The sequence below is a fragment of the Macaca nemestrina genome, chromosome 5, assembly GCF_043159975.1.
Source record: "Macaca nemestrina isolate mMacNem1 chromosome 5, mMacNem.hap1, whole genome shotgun sequence".
In the NCBI taxonomy this organism is placed as follows: domain Eukaryota; kingdom Metazoa; phylum Chordata; class Mammalia; order Primates; family Cercopithecidae; genus Macaca; species Macaca nemestrina.
In genome coordinates this window covers 179091535-179113721 of record NC_092129.1, presented here as the reverse complement: position 1 = coordinate 179113721, position 22187 = coordinate 179091535, and the positions used below count along the sequence as shown (strand labels likewise).

Genomic DNA, 22187 nt, shown 5'->3' with positions numbered 1-22187 from the left:
CTCTCCTCCCTCCCTGCAGGCACCCGGGGCGCGGACTCGCGGGCGCGGCGGGCGGGACAGGGGGAGGGGCGGGACGTGCTCCTGGGCCCGGCGCGAATGGCCTCCCGCCGCTCTCGGCTGCTGGCCGTGGCCGCTCCCCCGCGCGTCCCCGCACGGTCCCCGCCCCAGTCTGGCCGCAGCCCACCCCGCGCCGCCACTGGGCGGATGGGGGCGGCGGCTCCTGCCTCCCGGCTTTCGGAAGCGCAGAGCGGAGCGCGCCTGATCGAGTCAGGCTTCCGAGTGGGATTGGAACCCGGGGCACCCTGAAGTCTGGGGAAGGCAGGAGCAGAAGGGAAGGGATGCGCTCCCTGCTTTCCGGCGGCGCGGCATGGGCCTCCTTCAAGCCTCTGCGCAGGCAAGTTTTCCCCAGTTGCGCGCTGCACCGGGGACTCGCCAGGCCCGTGAGACAGCCAAGAGGAGAGCGCTCAGTGACCCTCCGGGGGGCAGACACGTCAGGTCAAGTTCATGGGCGGGAAGACTTTGTGCACGTGGGGGTCTCTGAAGGTTGAGCGCGGCGTCTATACCCCCACTTCGAGGCACTCCAGCGGCGGAATAGACGCTAGCCCGGCCGGGGGTGCGGGTGAGGGCCCCAGGGAGTCCGCGAACGACAGGACGTCGCCCCCTACACTGCACCCAAGCACTCGGGAACTCGCTTTCAGGTGTTGCAGGGGCCGCGCCTCCCCGCCCCCGGCCCTCCCCCGTCGCGGGCAGGTTCAACCAGGAGGCGGCGTGGCCCCGGAGCCGGCCCCAGGCCCGCATCCTCCTCCCACTTCGCCCTGCCGCAGCTAAAAGCCGGAGGCTCCAAAGTGGAACTAACTGTGGTGTCTTGTCGAGCCTGGGGCGACTCGCCTCGGGGAGGGCGAGCCTGAACTGCAGCCCTGCGCTCATTCCACGGTCCGAGGAGTTAGTTACGTCTCCAGAGTGGCGAACGGCGTCATGGAGCCCACAGGGGCGCGGTTAAGTTTGGAGGCGCCGGGACCAGCGCCCTTCGGAGAGACCCCGCTGGTCGAGGAACCGTCCGTCCCGGGGGTCCTCTGCGTGCAGGGTGGCGGCGACGGCGGTGGCACTTCGGAGACCCCGAGTCCTGACGCTCAGCTAGGGGACAGGCCCCTGTCCCCGAAGGAAGAGGCCGCCCTCCAGGAGCAGGAGGAGCTGCTGCAATGCCGCCGCCGCTGCCGCGCGCGCTCCTTCTCCTTGCCCGCCGACCCCATCCTGCAGGCGGCCAAGTTCCTGCAGCAGCAGCAGCAACAGGCAGCAGTGCTGGGCGGCGAAGGGGCGGAGGACGCGCCGCTCGGCCCGGGCGGCTGCTGCGCCAAGTGCAAGAAGCGGGTGCAGTTCGCGGACACGCTGGGGCTGACCCTGACCAGCGTGAAGCACTTCAGCGAGGCGGAGGAGCCGCAGGTGCCGCCCGCAGTGCTCTCGCGCCTCCGAAGCTTCCCTATGCGTGCCGAGGACCTGGAGCAGCTCGGGGGACTGCTGGCCGCGCCCCTCTCAGCGCAGCCTTCCCGGCTCCGGCCGCTCTTCCAGCTCCCGGGGCCGAGCGCCGCGGCCGAGCGCCTGCAGCGGCAGCGCGTGTGCCTGGAGCGCGTGCAGTGCTCGACGGCCTCGGGCGCGGAGGTGAAGGGCTCCGGCCGCGTGCTCAGCTGCCCTGGGCCCAGGGCCGTGACCGTGCGCTACACCTTTACCGAGTGGCGCTCCTTCCTGGACGTGCCAGCTGAGCTGCAGCCGGAGCCGCTGGAGCCACAGCCGCCAGAGGCGCAGTCGGGGGCCTCCGAGCCAGGTTCCGGGGATGCCAAGAAAGAGCCAGGCGCTGAGTCCTTCCACTTCTCGCTGTGCCTGCCCCCGGGCCTGCAGCCTGAGGGCGAAGAGCAAGCTGACGCGCGCGGCGTCGCGGTCCACTTCGCTGTCTGCTACCGCTGTGCGCAGGGCGAGTACTGGGACAACAACGCGGGCGCCAACTACACGCTGCGCTTCGCGCGCCCTGCGGACGCGCTGTGAGCCTGGAGAGCTTCGAAGAGCCGTGGGGCGGGGTTGATTAGCACGTGGAGCTCGCGCTGCCGCCCCAAGGGACTTGCTGCGACGTTTTGCTGAGCATGGCGAATCTGGCGGGAGGGGCGCGTGGAGGAAAAGGAGGGAGACGTTGAACCGTCGACTCGCACCCCAGCAGAGAAGTGAGCGGGCTTAGAGAGCCCGGGCAAAGCTCCGAAAGCCTCTGGCCCCAGTCTTCTCGTCCTTTGGACCTTTCTACAAGGCCTCTAGAGTTCCCAGCCTGCGTCAGAATAGGAAGAAACTTCCAAGGCCCGGAGCAGCTGCCTCCAAGGAAAAGGCTGCTGACTCCCGGGCGTGGTTCTAAGGCCGTGGGATGGGCGTTTAACTCTAACATATTTTAGCCCTTGCAGCTTGCTGAAGACCCCTAGGGAAAGAACAAAGGTCCTGCCACCGTGCACCAACGGAAGGTGCCACGGGCTGTGGGTGGACGCGTGGGACCTTTACATCCCAACCTATTTCTCAGAGAAAACCCAGTCGCGGCTGGGTCAGGCCACCCTTTTCTTTTGACTGAGATGTGGGAAATATTTGCCCAGACTTGACATTGTTTATTTGTGCGATTGTGTACAAATGTCCTTTAAAAAAGTAAAGGCCACTCGCACCCCGTTTGACGCTGTGCTCTGTATTTTGGCTTTCGTGCGTTTGGGGAGGCGTTGGCAGTCAGCCAGTCTCTGTCAGCTGGTGATGTGCGCACTTGAAGAATTGTTAAACAACAGCCTACAAATTCCTCTCCTTCAGTCCTCCCTCTTTACTGCGAAAGGGCCCAAACTTCCCTTGTGCTTTAAAATGTTCTGTAGAAAGTGTTCTGACCCTCTCCGAATTAAGACGTTTGTGAATTGAAATGCCAGAGTCCTCGGGCAGGCCTTGGCTGTGATCTGGGAGAGCCGGGCACGCACGCCCCAGCGCCCTTTGTGTAGACAGAGCACACTGTTGTGAGACTCGCCGGGCCATTAGCGGTCAGAGAAGTTGGGCCCTTTTAGTCGCTGGACTGCGAGCGCAGGGGATGGGGGATGGAAAGGTGGCTCTCTGTTCCTCTCAGAGCCACAGTGGCGAGTGGTGACTTGATGGAAGAGGAAGCATGCCCAGCGAGTCAGTGCTGCGCAGACGCAGACGGCCACCTCTGCAGGCCTGTGGGGTGGGGTATGGACGGCCTTGGTCGCTGTGCTGGCTGTGGATGCAAGATGATGTGGCCGTCTGTGCACGGGCAGGCAGGAGGGCATCCCGAGTAAGGTCTGTCACCCCTTGACTCTGCCTCAGTGATTTCCCTTTTTTTAATTCTTCCCATTTTCCAGCACGTGGCGAGTACAATCAGTGGTTTTAGGGATGGTAGTCTCTAAGGAGGGGCAGTTTCACTGTTGCTTGATAGAACAGGGCTGGGCATGCATACTATAGCCCAAATTTGGCACATCGCCTGTTCTTGTAAGGTCTGCGACCTAGGAATAGTTTTTACATTTTGATTTTTTATTTTATTTTATTATTATTTTTTGAGACGGAGTTCCACTCTTGTCGCCCAGGCTGGAGTGCAATAGTGCAATCTTGGCTCATTGCAACCTCCGCCCTCCAGGTTCAAGCGATTCTCCTGCCTCAGCCTCCAGAGTAGCTGGGATTATAAGCATCTGCCACCACACCTGGCTAATTTTTGTATTTTTGGTAGAGACAGGGTTTCACCATGTTGGCCAGGCTAGTCTTGAACACCTGACCTCAGGTGATCCACCCGCCTTGGCCTCCCAAAGTGCTAGGATTATAGGCATGAGCCACTTCACCCGGCCTTACGTTTTTAAATTGTTGAAAAAAATTCCAAAGACAGTACTATTTGGTGGTACATGAGAATTATATAAAATCCATATTTCAGTGTTCACAAATCAGGTTTTACTGGAACACAGCCGTACACACTCGTTTCTGTCTTCTCTGTGCTGCTTCCATGCTACTGCCGCAGAGTGGAGTAGACATGGCAGAGACCAGATGGCAAAGTGGAAAATATTTACTGTCTAGCCCTTTTACAGAAGACTTGCCAACCCCTGCTCTAGAGAAGTAGTGTTTTTAAAACACTATATGCTGAGAATTATAGTTAATAAAGCATTTAGACTTTTAATGAGCTTTTGCCACTTGAAATAAACCCCCTTTGGGTAAAGGTAAAACTTTATATGACTCTCAGTAATCTTGTTTAGAATAAACACAAAAATGTGAAAAGTGCGGTTATTATTGTGTCGGATAGGGGAATCTACCTGTTGCCTTCTTTCACCTAAAAAAGTAATAACACATCAGTGCAACTGAAATACAGCACCTGTTTGAATTAGCTTCAAACTACAAAACTGCCAGGTATTTCTGTGCTTCAAAATGTGGCATCTTACACGATAGACGTATTTAGTTTGAACTTCGGGTTGGAGATATCCCTTTGACTATGGCAGTGTTTCCAAAGGAAACGGATCATAGGAAAAAATAATTTATTGATAGCAAGCCATCAGGAGTTAACAAATTACAATTTAGACTTTTAAAAATGGTCAATGGTCACATCGATGAAATAATGAATACTTAATTCATATATGCTTATAAAACTTTATGACTAAAAATAAATGACAAAATGACATAATTTTTCTGTTACTAAATATAAAAGCAATCAAGCCTTCTCATGCATCATTAGGTAATCTTGATCTGGTATACCATTTCTTAAAAGTACATTAGTGCATAACCGTGTTTTTCCTATGTATTTATAAATACATTAATTTTTAAGATATTGACAATATACATACGCTATAACATTGTTTGAAAATGCTTGTTTATGTGGCAATAAGCAACATTTTGGATTGTTTTGGATTACTTAAAATTAAATGAGGAGCCCAATATAATAATCCAGAGATCTTCTTGTCTAGTATCCTTTAAAATGGCAACCCATTGAATCTAGAATCAGAGAGAAATAGATTTTTAGTGTTATGTCCAGAAGACTTTCTATTCTGTCATAACAGCATTACTGATTTTCAGAACTATATTTTAAAGTTCAAATGATTCATTTTAAAAGGAATTATTTCATAGTATAATGAGCATCCAGTATGGCTGCTAGGAAAGGAAACCTAGTTTTGCTCTCTTCCCAGTCTCAGAGTAGTACTAACGCTTCAAATGTTCATAATTTGGTAAAATATTTTAAACAGCCCAGTATTTCACCAATGCGTGCAGCCTTTCCAAAGCATTAGCATTGGCAATCTTTTGAATGTCAATTTTATTTTATAAAAGTGCCAGCTTCTCATTGTAGACTAATAGCAAACATTACGCAGTGATGTAAAGGTAATAAAAATAGGTTTTCTTTGTTTTTGAAAAGTTATTTCAAAGGAAAGGGCAATATGGCCAGAGTCAGGAAGTATTTAAGAGTGCATTTCCTGAAAGGAACACACACACACACACACCCCCCCCACACACACACCACAAACAAAATTCTTGCCATGCAGTCAGTGCTTTTTTGCAGCAATATTTGCTTCAACTTGAGTCAGTGAAGGTCATTCTCCTTAAAAATGCAGTAACTTTAACATGTTACCTAGCTCTAGTGATAAAAACTAAGTTCTCAGCTGAGTTAATGACCCTGTCCTCCACCAGAGAGGGAGTCTAGTTTCTCCCTTATTGGCAACGTGTCCATGGATCACTGGGTGAGGGAATGTTGGATGAATTGTGTCCCGATCTAGAGCTTCAGAAGCATGGGCTGAGAATGTGGCAGTTTGTATGAAACAATCTTCTACCTGGGAACTTTCCGGTGTATGGAGCAAGCTGGTCAGCCAGTTCCAAGACCTAACTAGAGAGGCTAGGATCCTGCTCCAGGAAGCGTACTATGGACTCTGGAAGCCCACTGAGCTCTGGGGACACCAGAAGGTCTCTCCAGGGCAGCAAGAGCCGCAGCTCAGGCAGCCTTTCAGGAGCAACTGGGAAAGGGGGTAGTTGCTGTTATCCACAAACCTCGGCTGTAGGGGCAGGGGATTTTCTCCTCTCAGGTGTGCAGTGGGCTTTCCATTCTGACCATCCCCTCACGCAGCGTCCTTTTTTCTGCCTTGACCCAGGTTGAGGGCTTCCCTGCAACGCTGCGGCTCTTGAGCCTGTCCACAAGGAGTCCACCCACAGGGAAGCACAGCCTTCCCGCTCAGTTCATTTTAGGAGCGTTAGTGTCAGACTCTTCATACATCATTTCACAGGTTTCCATATTTCAGCTTTCTAGCACAACGGTTTCTATTGTAGCAGGCTAAGATCTTTCATTCCCCGACTCAGCTGTGTGTTTCTTTGGAGTGTTGTGGCCTGGAGCTTTGTGGGACAGAGTGATTGGTGCCACGTGTTCTTTGTCAGGAGTGTAAGGAACAGCCCTAGGGAGGAAATGTGATTTGTGTGTCTGTGTGTGTGGCATCATGAAACGAAATCAAACTTGCATTTTTGGTTCACACAATAGGACCCAGGTTTGGAGATTAAAAGACTATGCCGTGACTTGTGGAAACTGAACTGGCAACACGGATCGTGAGCTATTTGCAGTCCAGCGTTTGTCCAGCCAGTCCCCAAGATGCGGGACCCGATGGGGTCCTGGAATCGGGGATGTGCTGCCTGAAGTCACTAAGGCAAGGGGCTGGGAACAGCTGACAACCTGGGCTCATTGCAGTGTCCCGGCCTCCCCTCCCACACAGTGGTTCTGGCTGTCTTGTGTGTAAGTGGGCAGGTGCTTGGAAACCTGGGAAACACTGTTTTTTGCTTCCAGACCACAAAATAGACACATTCCACCTTGTGATCTGTTGCGTTCCTCTTTGGACTCCCTGTAGCTGATCAGGGAGGTGCCATCAGAACGCAGCCGTCACCGATCCTTAAATCCTCCAAGGTCTGGTTGTTAGAGGGCTAAATACCGTAACTTCAGGCATATTCAGATTTCAACTCTTTTGAATCTTTTTGGTAGACATTGCATTTGCTTTTTGTGAAGTCTAGTTCTTTGACTTTGGTAGACTGTGAACAGGAAAATTTTGGAAAGAACAGAGGCACATGTCAGCTAAATGAAGATGTTTGAGATGGCAAAGATCAAGGGCTTCTTTTTAAGATTTGCTGGTGAGATTTTCCTGCTGAGTTGGGTACTAGAAGAATCAAATAGGTGAGATCAATGGAGTAGTAAAAGGCTATTTAACTAAGTCATGAGTTCAGAGCAAGTTCAACCAGAATCTCCACATTTATACAAACCACACGTACACATATGCAAACTTTTCTGGTAAGGCAAAGTCATTTTCAAGTGACTTATAAGACATTTAAGGAGATTGGGCTGGTATAATTTCTCTGATTGTAGTTCCTCCTCCCATTCTCATCGCTGTCATTGGTCAGGTCCTGTTCTTTGAAACTTGTTACCTGAGGTCATTTCCCACAGAGTCAACAGCATCCTAACATAGCTGGAAATAGGCAATTCGGTCTGAAAATCTGGATGGAATTAGGAGTGGGGCAGACAGATTTCATGAACTAAGCTTGAAACATTTTATCTTTAAGTTGAAAATTTCATGGGCACATCCTGCAGATGGTTTTCCTAGAAGTAGCTACTCTAGGGTCAGGTTGAGGAAGCGTCCACTCTGGCAGATGACAATTTTATGTTCCTGGGAAACTAACAGCCCTTAAAGGGATAGTCTCGCTGTGCTCTCTGAGGATGTGCAGTTTCAGCTCCTCCCTTGATGGCTTTGGGTAAAGAACCCTTGTCATCAGGAGGCTGTTCTGGAGCAGGTGAGGCACCATCTTTATAAACCCTTAGTAGGTGAAAGAACTCACTATTTCCCTGAAAGTTTTTCTTCCCATAGATCTTACATTGTATTTTAAAAATAGCCGGCCGTGGTGGCTCACGCCTGTAACCCCAACACTTTGGGAGGCTGAGGCGGGCAGATCACAAGGTCAGGAGTTCAAGACCAGAAACCCCGTCTCTACTAAAAATATGAAAATAAATATTAGCTGGGTGTGGTGGTACACGCCTGTAGTCCCAGCTACCCGGGAGGCTGAGGCAGAATAATCCCTTGAACCCGGGAGGCGGAGGTTGCAGTGAGCTGAGATCGTGCCACTGTACTCCGGCCTGGGTGACAGAGGGAGACTCCATCTCAAAAAAAAAAAAAAAAAAAAAAGTGCAATGACTATGTTCAGAACCACCGTAAGTAGGCTGAGGCATTCTGTTTGCGTTCCTTTCGGTCTGGTGAAGCAGCAGTCATGTTTATGTGCACAGACTTCAGGCATTTTTTTTTAAATTGCATTTTTCAGCCAGCAAACCCAGAGCCCCTGTGACGCTTGGATCACCATCAGGTGCAGAACCTGGGATTAGTGAGTTTGTTTGCTGCATTAGGATTGTAAAAGCATAGATCCAACTGGGTGTGAAGGTCCCCAAGATATCTGTGAATATACTTGGATATTAAACTGCAGACAAGTGTTAACAATGAAACACACGATATGCTCTTTGGAAATAAAATAACTCAGTACACATTTAGAAAGGTCTGTGAGCCCCCCACCTGCAACCCCTCCCAAAAAACCACCTGAACTAGATGTTGCTTTTGTAACCAGAATCCTGAGCTATTTTGGATTGTGCTGTTTACCAAAGTAATTAAAGATGAATTTATATGTTGGTGCAATGAGCCCTGGAGGACTGATTTTTTTTTTTTTTTTTCTGGCAGAGGAAACAATGCCTTTAAGATGTATTGTAAAAATATTAAGTTCTGAGGCCAGGGGCTGTCCCTGCCTAGCATGGCCCACCACTATGACAGTGGAGGGGATGGAACCGCTGCCTTGGGGCTCCAAGCCCAGGCTGTGGGTTATTCTCCCTGGCCTCTGCTGACTCTGGCCTGGGCAGAAGTGCCCAGATGCTGCTTCAAAGGCAAAGGCAGAGCTTTCTGAGCCTTCACTTTAGACTCTGCCACATCCAGTTGACTCAGAAAATCTTACAAAATGAGTCTGGTATATCCAGCTGTAATTTGTCACTCTACACATTTTTTTTTGTTTGTTTTTTGAGACGGAGTCTTGCTCTGTCGCCCAGGCTGGAGTGCAGTGGCGCCATCTCGGCTCAGTGCAAGCTCCGCCTCCTGGGTTCACACCACTCTCCTGCCTCAGCCTCCCGAGTAGCTGGAACTACAGGCACCCGCCACCACGCCTGGCTAATTTTTTGTACTTTTAGTAGAGACGGAGTTTCACCATGTTAGCCAGGATGGTCTCGATCTCCTGACCTCATGATCCGCCCGCCTCGGCCTCCCAAAGTGCTGGGATTACAGGTGTGAGCCTGTAATTTTTTTTTAAAAAGAGTCTGTACTATCTGGTTAGATTTGTTAGATTCAAGGGTGTCTATAACAATTCGGCCCCATTCTCTGCAGGCACACGCATGAGAGGCAACGGCAGATGCTTGTGGTCCATTAACCATTACGTGATAGCAGGGGTTTGGGATTGTAGGGCAAGGGAGACCCAATTTCATGTGCAATGGCTTCCTTGTGAGTAATAGTCCATCGTCCACCATTGTAATATCACTGAAATGTCCAGGTCATTTCTTCAGGGTCTGAAAATGCAAGGTAGCCTAGCCGGGTGTGTGTCTGGAGTCCCTGAGCTTTCTCGGGATGCTGCCTGTGCAGGATCCTGACTTGCCAGTGGGCCTGATGAGGCCCCCGACCCCAACTGGGGCAGAGACAGCCATCCACTTCTGTTGGTAAACTGTCTGACTTAACTGAAACCAGATGGGGCTGGGTGCTCCTTCATCAGCTACGCAAGTAGTGATAAGCCATGGTGAGAACGAGCCACTATGGTAGACGGTGTATTTTAATGTGATTACGCGGAATTTTATACAGTTCCTTCTAATAAGGTGAAAGAAAAAACCTCATGTACCTCTGTTTTAAGATTTGCTTGAGGCCAGGTGCAGTGGCTCATGCCTGTAACCCTAGCACTTTGGGAGGCTGAGGCAGTAGGTTCATTTGAGGCCAGGAGTTCAAGATAAGCCTGGACAACAAAGCAAGACCCCATCTCTATAAAAATTTTTTTAAAAATTAGCCAGGCCTGATGGCACACACCTGTAGTCCAAGCTACTCAGGAGGCTTAGGTGGGAGCATCGCTTGAGCCAAGGAGTTTGAGGCTGCAGTGAACTATGATGGCACCACTGGACTCCAGCCTGGATGACAGAGTGAGATCCTGTTTCTTAACACAACAAAACAACAAATTAGAAAAAACATTTGCTTGAGCAACGTGCCTGGTGGAATATTAGGGATGACTAACAGATTTCTGTGAATGTGGTTTTGACAGTGTTTATTTACACTGAAAACTACTGCAGTCCAAGCCCAGCCTTCAGCTGTCTCCTTGGTTTTTAAACAGGGTAATTCTATGCGTGTGGCTTGAAAATGTCTGTTCAACTCTGAGGATTTTCTTGTACTTTTTGTTTGCTGCGCGACTGTATGGTTATGTTTCTGTATGTATTACACCTAAACACTGTGGAACCAAAGCCCTGATTTGAATACAGAATGTAAGCAATGTGCTACTTTAAAAAGGATCGCTGAAGGGAAAGGGGGATGAAGAGGAGTTGGTTAATGGGTAAAAATATACGGTTAGATAGAAGGAATATGTTTAATATTCGGTAGTACTGGAGGGAAAGTATAGTTCACAATAATTTACTGTATTTTAAAATAGCCAGGAGAGAAGATTTGTAATGTTTTCAACACCAAGATAACTGTTTGAGATGATGGATAGTGCAGTTACCCTGATATGATCATCACACATATTATACAGGTATCAGAATAGCACATGTACCCCAAATATGTACAACTATTATATATCAATTAAAGATTTAAAAGTGATCATTGTGTCTACAAACATTTTTTGGTGCTCACAGTTGGGGAGAGGGTGTGAGTCTGGCATCTAGTGGTAGGACCCCTGGGTGCTGCTAGACAGCTCCTCATAATAAAGAATTATTTGACCTAAAACCTGTTAAAGGAAAAACCTTAGACAAATTAAATTTAACAGAGTTTAACCAAGCAAAGAACTATTCATGAGTCAGGCAGCCTGGGGACTAGAATAGATGCAGAGAGGCTTCCAGTGCAACCACGTGGTGGAAGAAGATTAATGAACAGAAAAAGGCAAGTGACGTACAGAAAATGGAAGTGAAGTACAGAAACAGCCGGATTGGTTACAACTTATTGCCTTATTTGAAGCTGATTTCAACAGTTGGCTGCCTGTGATTGGCTGAAACTCAATGATTGGCACAAATGTAGGTTACAGTCTGTTTACATATCCAGTTAGGTTACAGTGCACTATGTACAGAAAAACCTCTAGGCCAAACTTAAAATATGTAAGGAGACAGCTTTAGGATAAACTTAATTTAACAAACCTCATTGCTGAGGTTAAAAACCCTGAGTATTGGCCGGGTGCGGTGGCTCATGCCTATAATCCCAGCACTTTGGAAGGCTGACTCAGGTAGGTCATTTGAGGTCAGGAGTTCGAGGCCAGCCTGGCCAATGTGGTGAAACCTCATCTCCACTAAAAATACAAAAATTAGCCAGGCATGGTGGCTCACCCCTGTCGTCCCAGCTACTTGGGAGGCTGAGGCAGGATTGCTTAAGCCCAGGAGGTGGAGGCTGCAGTGAGCCAAGATTGCATAACTGCACTACAGCCTGGGCAACAGAGTGAGTCTCCATCTCAAAAAAACAAAAAACAAAACAAAACAAAACAAACCCCGGGTATTATGCCAAAGTAGATTTCCTGATTTTGACAATGTACTATGATTACAAAAGACATTTTCATTGTGGAAATCTGTGTGAAGGGTATATGGGACCTGTGTGTGCTATTTCTGCAATTTCTTGTGAGTTTTAAACCATTTCACAATAAGAGTTACAATAATAAAAATTAAGCAAAACCTTACAAAAAAAAAGAGAGATAGAGAGAAAAAACTACCACTAGGTGGGTGCAGTAGTGCATCCCTGTAATCTCAGCCCTTTGGGAAACTGAGGTGGGAGGATTGCTTGAGGCCAGGAGTTTGAGACCAGCCAGGACAACATAGTGAGACCCTATATCTACAAAGAAATTTAAAAATTAGCTGGGTGTGGTGGCGCACCCCTGTAGTCCCAGCTACTTGGGAGGCTGAGGTAGGAGGATTGCTTGAGCCTGGGAGGTAGAGGCAGCAGCGAGTCATGATCATGCCACTGCACTCCAGTCTGATGACAGAGCAAGACTGTTTCAAAAAAACAAACACAAAAATCCAACCCTACCACTGAGTAGTGTATAAAGCATTGGTGAAGAAGTACCCTTAGCTATGGGGGAGGTGGCCTGTGTGGGGATGAGGCACTGGCTCCAGGACAGCCAGGCCTGCAGGTGCCACCAGCTCGCCCCTGGCTAGCCAAGTGCTTTCAGACAAGACCCTTAAAATAGTGAGTTTTCCTGCTTGCAAAATAGGGGCAGTAACTCCTGCCTAATATAGCTTGTTGTGAGCACTGAGGGAAGTCAGTTGTGAAGTGCCAAGCAAGCCGTTGGTCTCAGCATCTTTCTCTTTTCCCTCTGGCCTCTGCCAGTTTGGTTTTTGCTGATTTTATTCTGAGGATAAACAGTGTCTGGCTCCAGCTGAATGTAGGAAGCATAACTGAATCTTGCAGTTGGGAGAACAAATGATAGCAGCCCTGAGTGTGCTAACCAGACGAACTGTTTTTGCTACCTGGGCAGAAAGCATCCATTTGCTTCTTGTCCACATGGCGGGATGCTCTTAGTTTGTTTTGTGGTTTATAACAGAATACCCGGAACTGGACAATTTATAAAGAAAGGGAATTCATGTCTTACAGTTATAGAGGCTGAGGAGTCCACGGTGAAGGAGCTGCGTGTGGTGAGGGCCCTCTTGCTGGTGGAGACTCCCTGAAGAGTTCTGAGGTGATGCAGAGCATCACGTGGTGAGGGGGCTGAGCAGGCGTGTTCAGGTTTCTCTTCCTCTTCTTAGAAAGCCACCAGTCTAACGTATCTATATATTTGAGATGGGGTCTTGTTCTGTCACCCAGGCTGGAGTATAGTGGCACGATCAGGGCTCATGGCAGCCTCGATCTCCTGGGCTAAAGTGATCCTCCAGCCTCAGCCTCCTAATTAGCTGGGACTACAGGCATAAGCCACCACACCTGGATCATTTTTGTTGATTTTTTATAGAGACAGCATCTCACTATGTTTTCCAGGCTGGTCTCTAACTCCTGAGCTCATGGAATCCTCCTGCTTCAGCCTCCTAAAGTGCTGGGATTACAGGTGTGATCCACTGCCCCCGGCCAATAAATTAATATATTAATGGATTAATCTATTCATGATGGCAGAGCCTGCATGAACTGATCACCTCTTAAAGGCCCCCTTCTCTCAATACTGCCACTTTGGGATTCAGTTTCAACATGAGCAATGAAGGAGACAAATACTCAAACCACCACAGATGTGTATTAAGCATGCACATCATTATGACATCATATACATGGTGTACACACGCTAATCTCACCTACATACACTGCCTTTCCTTACGACAGCCTCTTCAGAGAGTATCCGCCCGATCTGAGGCAGCTACTCTTGAGGGGCCTCCTGTTTGCTGTCTGTTCTTTTTGTTTTTGTGTGTTTTAAACGACAACAAAAAATTATTTTTAGAGATAGGATCTTGCTATGTTGCCCAGGCTGGCCTTGAACTCCTGGGCCAGGCAGTCCTCCTGCCTTGGCCTCCTGAGTGGCTGGGACTACGGGGTGCACCACCACACCCAGCTTGGACCTTAATTTCTATGGACAACTCCACACCTACATCTACAGATACAGTCTCTGCGTTTACACATCCTGCTTCATTCCAAACCCAGCCAGCTCCACACATGCAAGGAAATGGCATTTTCTTCATTCAGATGGACCCTCAGCCTCCCCCGGGTTGGCATCGTGAATAGCTGTTAGGGCAGGGCCAGCAGGCCACGTGGCTCTGCTCTGCTCAGGAGCGGTGTAGGGCCGGGCGGCCTTTGGATGCAGGCTGCCCACAGCAGAGAGCTGCTTCTCAGCCTGAGTTTGGCCCAGAGATGCCCGCTTCACATCAATGCCATTCTCATAAGCAAACCCATTTACACACCTTGGAGTGGGCCTGTCACTGTGCAAACCTGTTTGGCAGGATCTCCTGAACCAGAACAACCTCACGATCAGAAATCCACCTAGGTACAGGAGTGTGTACACATGAGCGCCAGGAGACACACACAAGAACATTGACAGTGGCTTTATCTGCTATAGTCAAAAGCTGGGAGCAATGCATGCTGCGAATGGCCCACCTGAGGCAGGGTGGCTGGAACAGAGTGAGGGAGGTACACGTCCACACGCCTCATCTTACATCACCCGAGGCACGCACCCATCGGTGTCAGGTGGGCAGAACCCCTGGTGTCCTCACTTGTCAACTGTGGCTCTCCCTTGCTGAGGGGAATGGCTGCTTTCGACTTGGTTAGGTACTCATAGGATGTGAAGCCGCTTTCCTGGATGACTTTACTCAATCCTAACTCTCAGCTGGGGGGTGGGCTGGAGGAACACCTATTCTTCACACCTGGTTGCGGAGAGGACTCTTCCCATGTTTGTGGTCTCTCCCCTGCCACTCCCCTGCAACCACTGCTCACAGTCACCTGCTCGGTGGGTGACAGCCATTGTCCACACTGACGGGTGGCATCAGCTCGTCTATCAGAGGTTCTGAGGGTGGGTCACAGCTTTCTTCTCTCTTTTTGTACCAGTGGGGGCTACAACCTGGGCAGCGCCTGTGCTTTGCAGACTCATGTTTCCCTTGGATTTGAGGGGGCTGGTTGAAGATACACACTTACAGATTTTTTTTTTTTTCCCCTAAAGACAGGGTCTCACTCTGTTACCTAGGCTAGAGAGCAGAGGCCTGATCTAGGCTCACTGCAACCTCCACCTCCTGGGCTCAGGTGATCTTCCTAGCTCAGCCTCCTGAGTAGCTGGGACCACTATAGCACGTGCCACCACACTCGGCTAATTAAAATACACACACACACACGTTATATACATATATGTTATATATATGTTACGTACATATATATGTTTTTTATATATATATATATATATTTTTTTTTTGTAGAGATGAGGCCTCACTATATTGCCCAAGCTGATCTTGAATTACTGTGCTCAAGTGATCCTCCCATCTTGGCCTCCCAAAGTGCCGGGATAGAACCAATTTTGACTCTCATGTTGTTCATTGTAGTCTATGTCAATTATCAAGGTGATATTCTGTCTCTATGATCTTCATATTTTTTTATTTCTTTTCTTTTGTTTTGAGATGGGGTCTTGCTATGTTGCCCAGGCTGGCCTTGAACTCCTGGCCTCAAGCAATCCTCCCACCTTTGCTTCCTGAGTTGCTGGAATTACAGGTGTGAGTCACTGCAGCTGGCACATTATTCCTAGTTTATTGTTGAAGAAATTGACTGTCAGAAGGTTGAGTCATGTGCCAGGAAATAAGAGCCTGAGCTTGGATTTGAACCCAGGTCAATCTGACCCAGATCCACTGCTCTTAACAATCTACTCATAAAACAAATACACACACAGAGAAGACAGCACATCTGCACTTGATTCTCCCCTCCTTAGTCTCTCCACAGGATGCAGCCCTAGACATTTGGACCTGTTAATGCCTTCCTGTCTTTACCACCTTGGACCTGTCATGGCTGTTCTGCAGGACTGAGCAGGACGAGGTCCCATTCTCAGTAGGGAACTTACCTACTAAAAAATGGGACTTTACCTCTTGCAGGTCTCAACATGGCCCCGTATTTCAATAAAACCCAGCATGTGCCAAACTGCAAGTTACAGAAACTGATATAAGCCAGCTTGAGCAAGAAGGAGAGCTGGCTCATGGATGCTGGGTTCTTGTGAATCTAAGGGCTGTGGGGCCTCTCCAGGGCCTGGAAGCCAAGACATATGGAGTCCTGGAACCAGCAGGAACAGTCCCTGCCTCATCTCTGATCTCGACGGCTCATTCTTCTCTCCCTCCAGACCGGATTTCTTTTCTCTGTCTACATGATGGATGGAAGATGGCTGCTCTGGACCTCCCAGGCCTATGTCATCTGAGCTCCATCCAGCAAGAATCCCAGACAGAAACAGCAGCTCTCACTCCTAGCTCTTTTTTTGTTTTTTTGAGATGGAGTCTCGCTCTGTTGCCCAGGCTGGAGTGCAGTGGCATGATCCTGGCTCACTGCAAGCTCTGCCTCCTGGGTTCACGCCATTCTCCTGCCTCAGCTTCCCAAGTAGCTGGGACTACAGGCACGTGCCACCACGCCTGGCTAATTTTTTCTATTTTTAGTAGAGTCAGGGTTTCACCGTGTTACCAGGATGGTCTTCATCTCCTGACCTCATGATCTGCCCGCCTCAGCCTCCTGAAGTGCTGGGATTATAGGCGTGAGCCACCGCATCTGGCCAACTCCTAGTTCTAAGAGAAAGTACTTGGCCTACTTGGGGACGGGTGTCATCCCAGTTCCATCAGCTGCGGTTAGAGGTGGGGATGGGGTTATGATGCAAAATGGTGGTCAAGAGCCCCCAACTCCTGTTGTGAAGGATCAAAAGAGGTTTCTGTGAGCTTGGCTGATACCCCAATGTCTCTACTGCAACCAGGACACTGCAAAACACAGGCATACAGCGGTGCGTGAGGTGTGTTCCTGTGGACGTGTGTTTCTGTTAAGGGGGATGTGCTGTTGCCTGCCTCTTATTTCAGTGAGGGGCATTCTCCCTGCCAGTCTTTCAGGATCAAAGCGCTGGTGTTATCTTTGCTTCGCCCCCATCCTTTATTCTGTGTCTCCATTACTTATCCAGTCCATCATTTGGAAATGCCTTTTAGATTCATTCTTTCTTCTCCATCTGACCCATACAGACACTGCCCTCTGCCAGCCCCTAGTCCCCTCACATCTCCATGCCTGCCACAGGGCCCTAGCTGGTCCCCCTCCTCACTCAGTGGCCACTCTGTATCTCCCCCTAGCTGCTCCACCACACATCGCTGCCATACATCGCTGTTCCCTTGCATAACAGCTCCCTTTCCCACCACATAACCCCCACACGCCTGGCTCAGGTAGAAGTAGTTCCTCCTTCTGAATATTACTCCCTCCCTCTTCCAGCCCTATTTTATCTGTGCCTCTCCCAGGGAATTTATAGAACCCGTAAAGCTATTTACATACATGTCTTAAGGACAATGCAAAATGTTCTGTGATTAACGGATGATGAATCCATGTTTGGTCCATTTCTTCATCCCCTAAGGTATCTGGCAGTTTCTAGAAGGAATGACACAGGAGCTAACAGTTATTGCTTACTGTACATTAAACCTCGTGAAAGAATTTTGTGTTATGCATTTAAAATCCTTATAGCAACCCTGCAAAGTAGGTATGTGATTAACTCCTTTCTATGAATGAGGAAACAGAAATTTGGTGAAGCTACTTGCCCAGGATCTCACCGCCAGGAAGTGGCAGGGCTGGAAGATGAAGGAATGAATGACTTTCTAGGCTGTCCATACCTGGGGGCCACATATAGTTGACCTGCTCTTATTTTCTCAACAAGAAGCCTCTATGAAACAGGATTCAGGCAACATCACACAGCCAGCTAGTGGCTGGGCTGGGGTTAGAGTCCCTCGTACATGAAGACATTCACCAGCTCAGACTGTCCCATCCAGTGACTAGTTTCTTTTCACGGTTCTCAAAACTACCACCACACCATTTTCCCTTTCTCTCTCTCTTTTTTCACTCTGTCCCCTAGCCTGGAGTGCAATGGTGTGATCATGGCTCACTTGCCCTCCTGGGCTCAAGTGGTCCTCCTGCCTCAGCCTCCCGATTAGTTGGGACTACAGGCGAAACACGACATCCAACTAATGTTGTTTTGATTTTTTTTTTTTTTTGAGAGTTATGTTGCCTAGGCTGGTCTTGAACTCCTGGCCTCAAGTAGTCCTCTTGCTTTGGCCTCCCAAAGTGTTGGGATTAAAGGTGTGAGCCATTGCACCTGGTCTGATTTTGGACAAGCTTCTATTTACATAGAACCACAGGGAAGTGTTGGTTATGTTTTAAGTATCTTAATGTATGCTAAAATTTGGCAAATTAATAATTTAAAACCCATTACATTCTTGAAATACGAATGGAAGAGTGTATTTGGCAACTCTGGACAAGACTTAGCCTCAGCATTGTAGTCCTTGATCATACATCCTATATGTGCTGTGTATTTCACACACGTGCACGTCAATAAAACACTCCTTTAAGACTAGAACCAATTGTATTGTTATTAAACGGTCTCTGTATTCAAGACCGATGAAGTCACATGGATTCACTAGGTAACTGACAGAAAGTTCTAGTGAAATGTTTCAACAATATTTAACTGGCACTCCCAAACAAAGTAAATAAAGTACCTTTCTGGCTGACGGAAGAAAACGGTTTCTATTTAGTACCATTGAACTAAGAAAGCTTATCACTTTACTAGGAAGAGAAAGTGGACCATCTCTAGGTGGGTATTTTCTTGCTGAACCAGCCTCTCACTGGAAGGCTGGCATCCCTGTGGAGGTACAGCCAGAATGCCTCATGATGAACACCGGCCACGGTGTGGTCAGCACAGATATGGTCAGCCTGAGACAGGCTACTCAGACAGGCTCCAAGTGCAGGTCCAGCTCTATTGTCAGTTATTCTTGTCATCTAATTTCAAGACAGCACAACACTGACTTTGCTGTTACGGCTGTGGCGTCAACGATCCCCCAGGTAAAGAATACAGTCCATTAATCTCTGAGAGTTTTCCTTCTGGGTTCTCTTCAGGGTCTTTGGAGTTCGAACTCTGCCCTTGAACAAAAGCAACTGCATCCATCCTATTCCCCAAATGGATATCAATACGAGAAGCAATTTTCATCCATGGTTCCCTGCGGCACTAATAAGGGCTGCAGAAAGATTGAAAAGTGAAGATCCTAGTGTTCTCAGAGGTGAGCTGAGCCACTGTGCATATAGATTTTGGGTAAACTCTCAAAGAAAGCCTGCTGAATCGTAAGTCATCGCTTTCTCCATCAAGTTCCGGTTTTTCTCTAGATCATTTTGTAACAACTGGCAAACATTAGAAGAAGCAGAGAGGCATCTGTCAACTCACGGTATGCACGTGGCACGGCTCCTGTTGGCTGTTCTTTCCTTCGTAATAATGAATATCCACATGGGCTCTGCCAGCTTCGTCTTTGTGATCTCAGCAGATGTGTCCATTCCAGAGATCCAGGCAAGATGGCTGCTTCATGGGGCTTCTGAATCACCCTGGGCTACTGACACACAGCCACTGTCCCAGGTTCACAGAGCCAACATTGGATCATGTGGGTTCAGACCCTACTTATCAAGGGACTTCTCATCCACAACTATGGGCAGGTCCTCAGGGACAGGGAAGCTTTCTCCTTTTGCTTTTTGAGCCATTATCTTTTCTTCAGCTTCTGCTGTATTTATAGGTTGGCTTCAATATCTGAGATTTTTTTTTTTTTGACGGAGTCTTGCTTTGTCACCCAGGCTGGAGTGCAGTGGCGTGATCTCAGCTCACTGCAACCTCCGCGTCTGGGTTCAAGCAATTCTCTGCCTCAGTCTCCTGAGTAGCTGGGATTACAGGCACCCACTGCCACTCCTGGCTAATTTTTTTTGTATCTTTAGTAGAGATGGGGTTTCACCATATTAGCCAGGCTGGTCTTGAACTCCTGACCTTGTGATTCACCCGCCTCGGCCAGCCTCCCAAAGTGCTGGGATTATAGGTGTAAGCCACTGTGCCTAGATGATATATTCTTTTTTTTTTTTTTTTGAGACAGAGTCTCTCTCTGTCGCCCAGGCTGGAGTGCGGTGGCATGATCTTGGCTCACTGCAAGCTCTACCTCCCGGGTTCATGCCATTCTCCTGCCTCAGCCTCCTGAGTAGCTGGGACTACAGGTGCCCGCCACCACGCCCGGCTAATTTTTTGTATTTTCAATAGAGACAGGGTTTTACCACGTTAGCCAGGATGGTCTCAATCTCCTGACCTCATGATCCACCCACCTTGGCCTTCCAAAGTGCTGGGATTACAGGTGTGAGCCACTGCGCCCGGCCGATATTCTTTAATCTAGAAAGCAAATACTAATTTGTATGAAGTACTTAGCAAAACAAACAAACAACAAAAAAAACCCAGCTCATTTTCTACAAATGTATTTTATATTTTCTGTATACTTGTTGTTATTTTACTGTGCTTTTATTTTCACTCTTAGAAACAGGCAGCCAATATATAGAGCAACCTTCCTCAAACTTTTAATGTTAATCTCGTGACCAAAGTAGAAAATTTCCCCTCTACCAGCCCTCCTCTTCCAATCGAAGTTACACACAAAGAGCTTTGCCTAAAAACGGAAGTTATTTGCTCTATAGAGAGTTACAGTTAAAATCTTTATAAGGGTCTTTCAAGTTGTTTTATTCCAGTGAATTTTTTTTTTTTTTTGATACAGGGTCTTACTCTGTCACCCAGGCTGGAGTGCAGTGGTGCGATCATGGCTCAGTGTAACCTCCGCCACCCAGGCTCAAGTGATCCTCCCACCTCAGGCTCCAGAGCAGCTAGGACAACAGTTGCATGCCACCACACCCAGCTAATTTTTGTATTTTTTGTATAGACAGGGTTTCACTATGTTGCCCAGGCTGTTCTCGAACTCCTGAGCTCAAGTGATCTGCCCACTTCAGCCTCTCAAAGTGCTGAGATTACCAGTTAGGAGCCACCACACCCGACTCCAGTGATTTTTTAAATTATTAAATGAATAAACAATTTCTAACCTCTGGGAAGAAAAGATAAATTCACAGAGTCTGGGCTTTCTGTTTGAAGTTGAGGCTGTTCGAAGTCAGCAGGGGGGAAAATTCCAGATAGTGGCTGCTCCTGCCCGGTCTCAGCCAGGGCCCCTTCTTCGTTCCTCAGGCTCTGCTCCTGGGACTCCTCCTGGACTCCCCGCAGTCCTCAGCCCTGGTCTCCTCATCCAATCAATCACCAGGTCCTGTTGACTCGACTTTTTCTTTCCTTTCTGGTTGGCCAGCCCTTCTATCTGTAGGACACGTGATGACTGTTTCTCCAGGACCTGTTCTCTAAAGGGAGTGACCTGTATTCTGAAGATATTTGTGGAAATGTCCCCATACAGGAGACGTCAGTTTTGGCCGTTTGTCTACCTACTCTTTGGTTTGCTATGTGGCCCTGAGAAAGTAATAAAGTATTACACGAGATGCTCTGTATATTAGTTTGCTGTTACCTCATAATCTACCTCCAAATTCAGTGACTAATGCAACAGTTAATTGTTTAGCACATGTCTGAGGGGTGGCTGAATATGACTGACCTAAGCTAGCCCAGGCTAGGGGACTCTGTGGACGTCCTCGTGTGTCCGCAGGTGGGCTGGGGAGCTCGGGTTGTGCTCAGCTGCGGCAGCTCTGCTCCAGTTTTCCTGTCCTCCTTGGCCGGCGGCCCAGCCCCCCCAGTTCTCAGGGTGATGCTGACTCTGCTTGTGTTCAGCTGTTGTCTCTTGGTGAAGTTACCATCATCGCTTGCCTGGAATGCCACGCCCAATCCCCATTCCTCCAAAAAGCTGGTCTCCCTGCATCTCTCCCAGTGTATCCCCTCAAAATCAGACAACGTGACCTTTTAAAAAAATACAAACCTTGGCGGGGGCGGTGGTAGCTCACGCCTGTAATCCCAGCACTTTGGGAGGCCAAGGCAGGCGGATCATCTGGGGTCAGGAGTTCAAGACCAGCCTGGCCAACATGGCAAAACCCTGTGTCTACTAAAAAATATAAAAATTAGCTGGGTGTGGTGGTGCACACCTGTAGTCCCAGCTCCCTCAGGAGGCTAAGGCAGGAGAATTGCTTGAACCTGGGAGGCAGAGGTTGTAGTGAGCTGAGATTGCGCCACTGCACTCCAGGCTGGGCAACAGAGCGACACTCCATCTCAACAAAACAAAACAAAAACCTCACCTTGCTTAAAAACTCCTGAGTTGCTCCATCCTTAGGCTGAGGCTCCAAGCTGCTCCACGATGTGGAAAGAACCTTCTTTCTTGCCTGCCGCCATCCCAGACTCCCTTCAGTTCTTTGCATGTGCCGTTCCTCCTGCCTGGACAGCTCCTCTCCCCACCTTCACACAGCCAATCCTCATCATTACTTTGCAAGGGTAAGTAT

The 22187-nt window shown here is 48.7% G+C and overlaps 1 protein-coding gene across 1 annotated transcript; it reads left to right on the top strand.

The window, feature by feature from the left end:
• The first annotated feature begins 974 nt into the window (after positions 1–974).
• LOC105487358 (protein phosphatase 1 regulatory subunit 3G) lies at positions 975–2693 on the top strand. Its single transcript, XM_011750807.3, has one exon. The coding sequence runs from the start codon at positions 976–978 to the stop codon at positions 2035–2037; it is 1062 nt and encodes a 353-aa protein (XP_011749109.2). The 5' UTR covers position 975; the 3' UTR covers positions 2038–2693.
• Positions 2694–22187: the final 19494 nt, after the last annotated feature.

What these genes read in the sequence shown, in the direction of transcription:
- LOC105487358 (XM_011750807.3), top strand. Translation starts at nt 976, where the DNA reads ATGGAGCCCACAGGGGCGCGGTTAAGTTTGGAGGCGCCGGGACCAGCG.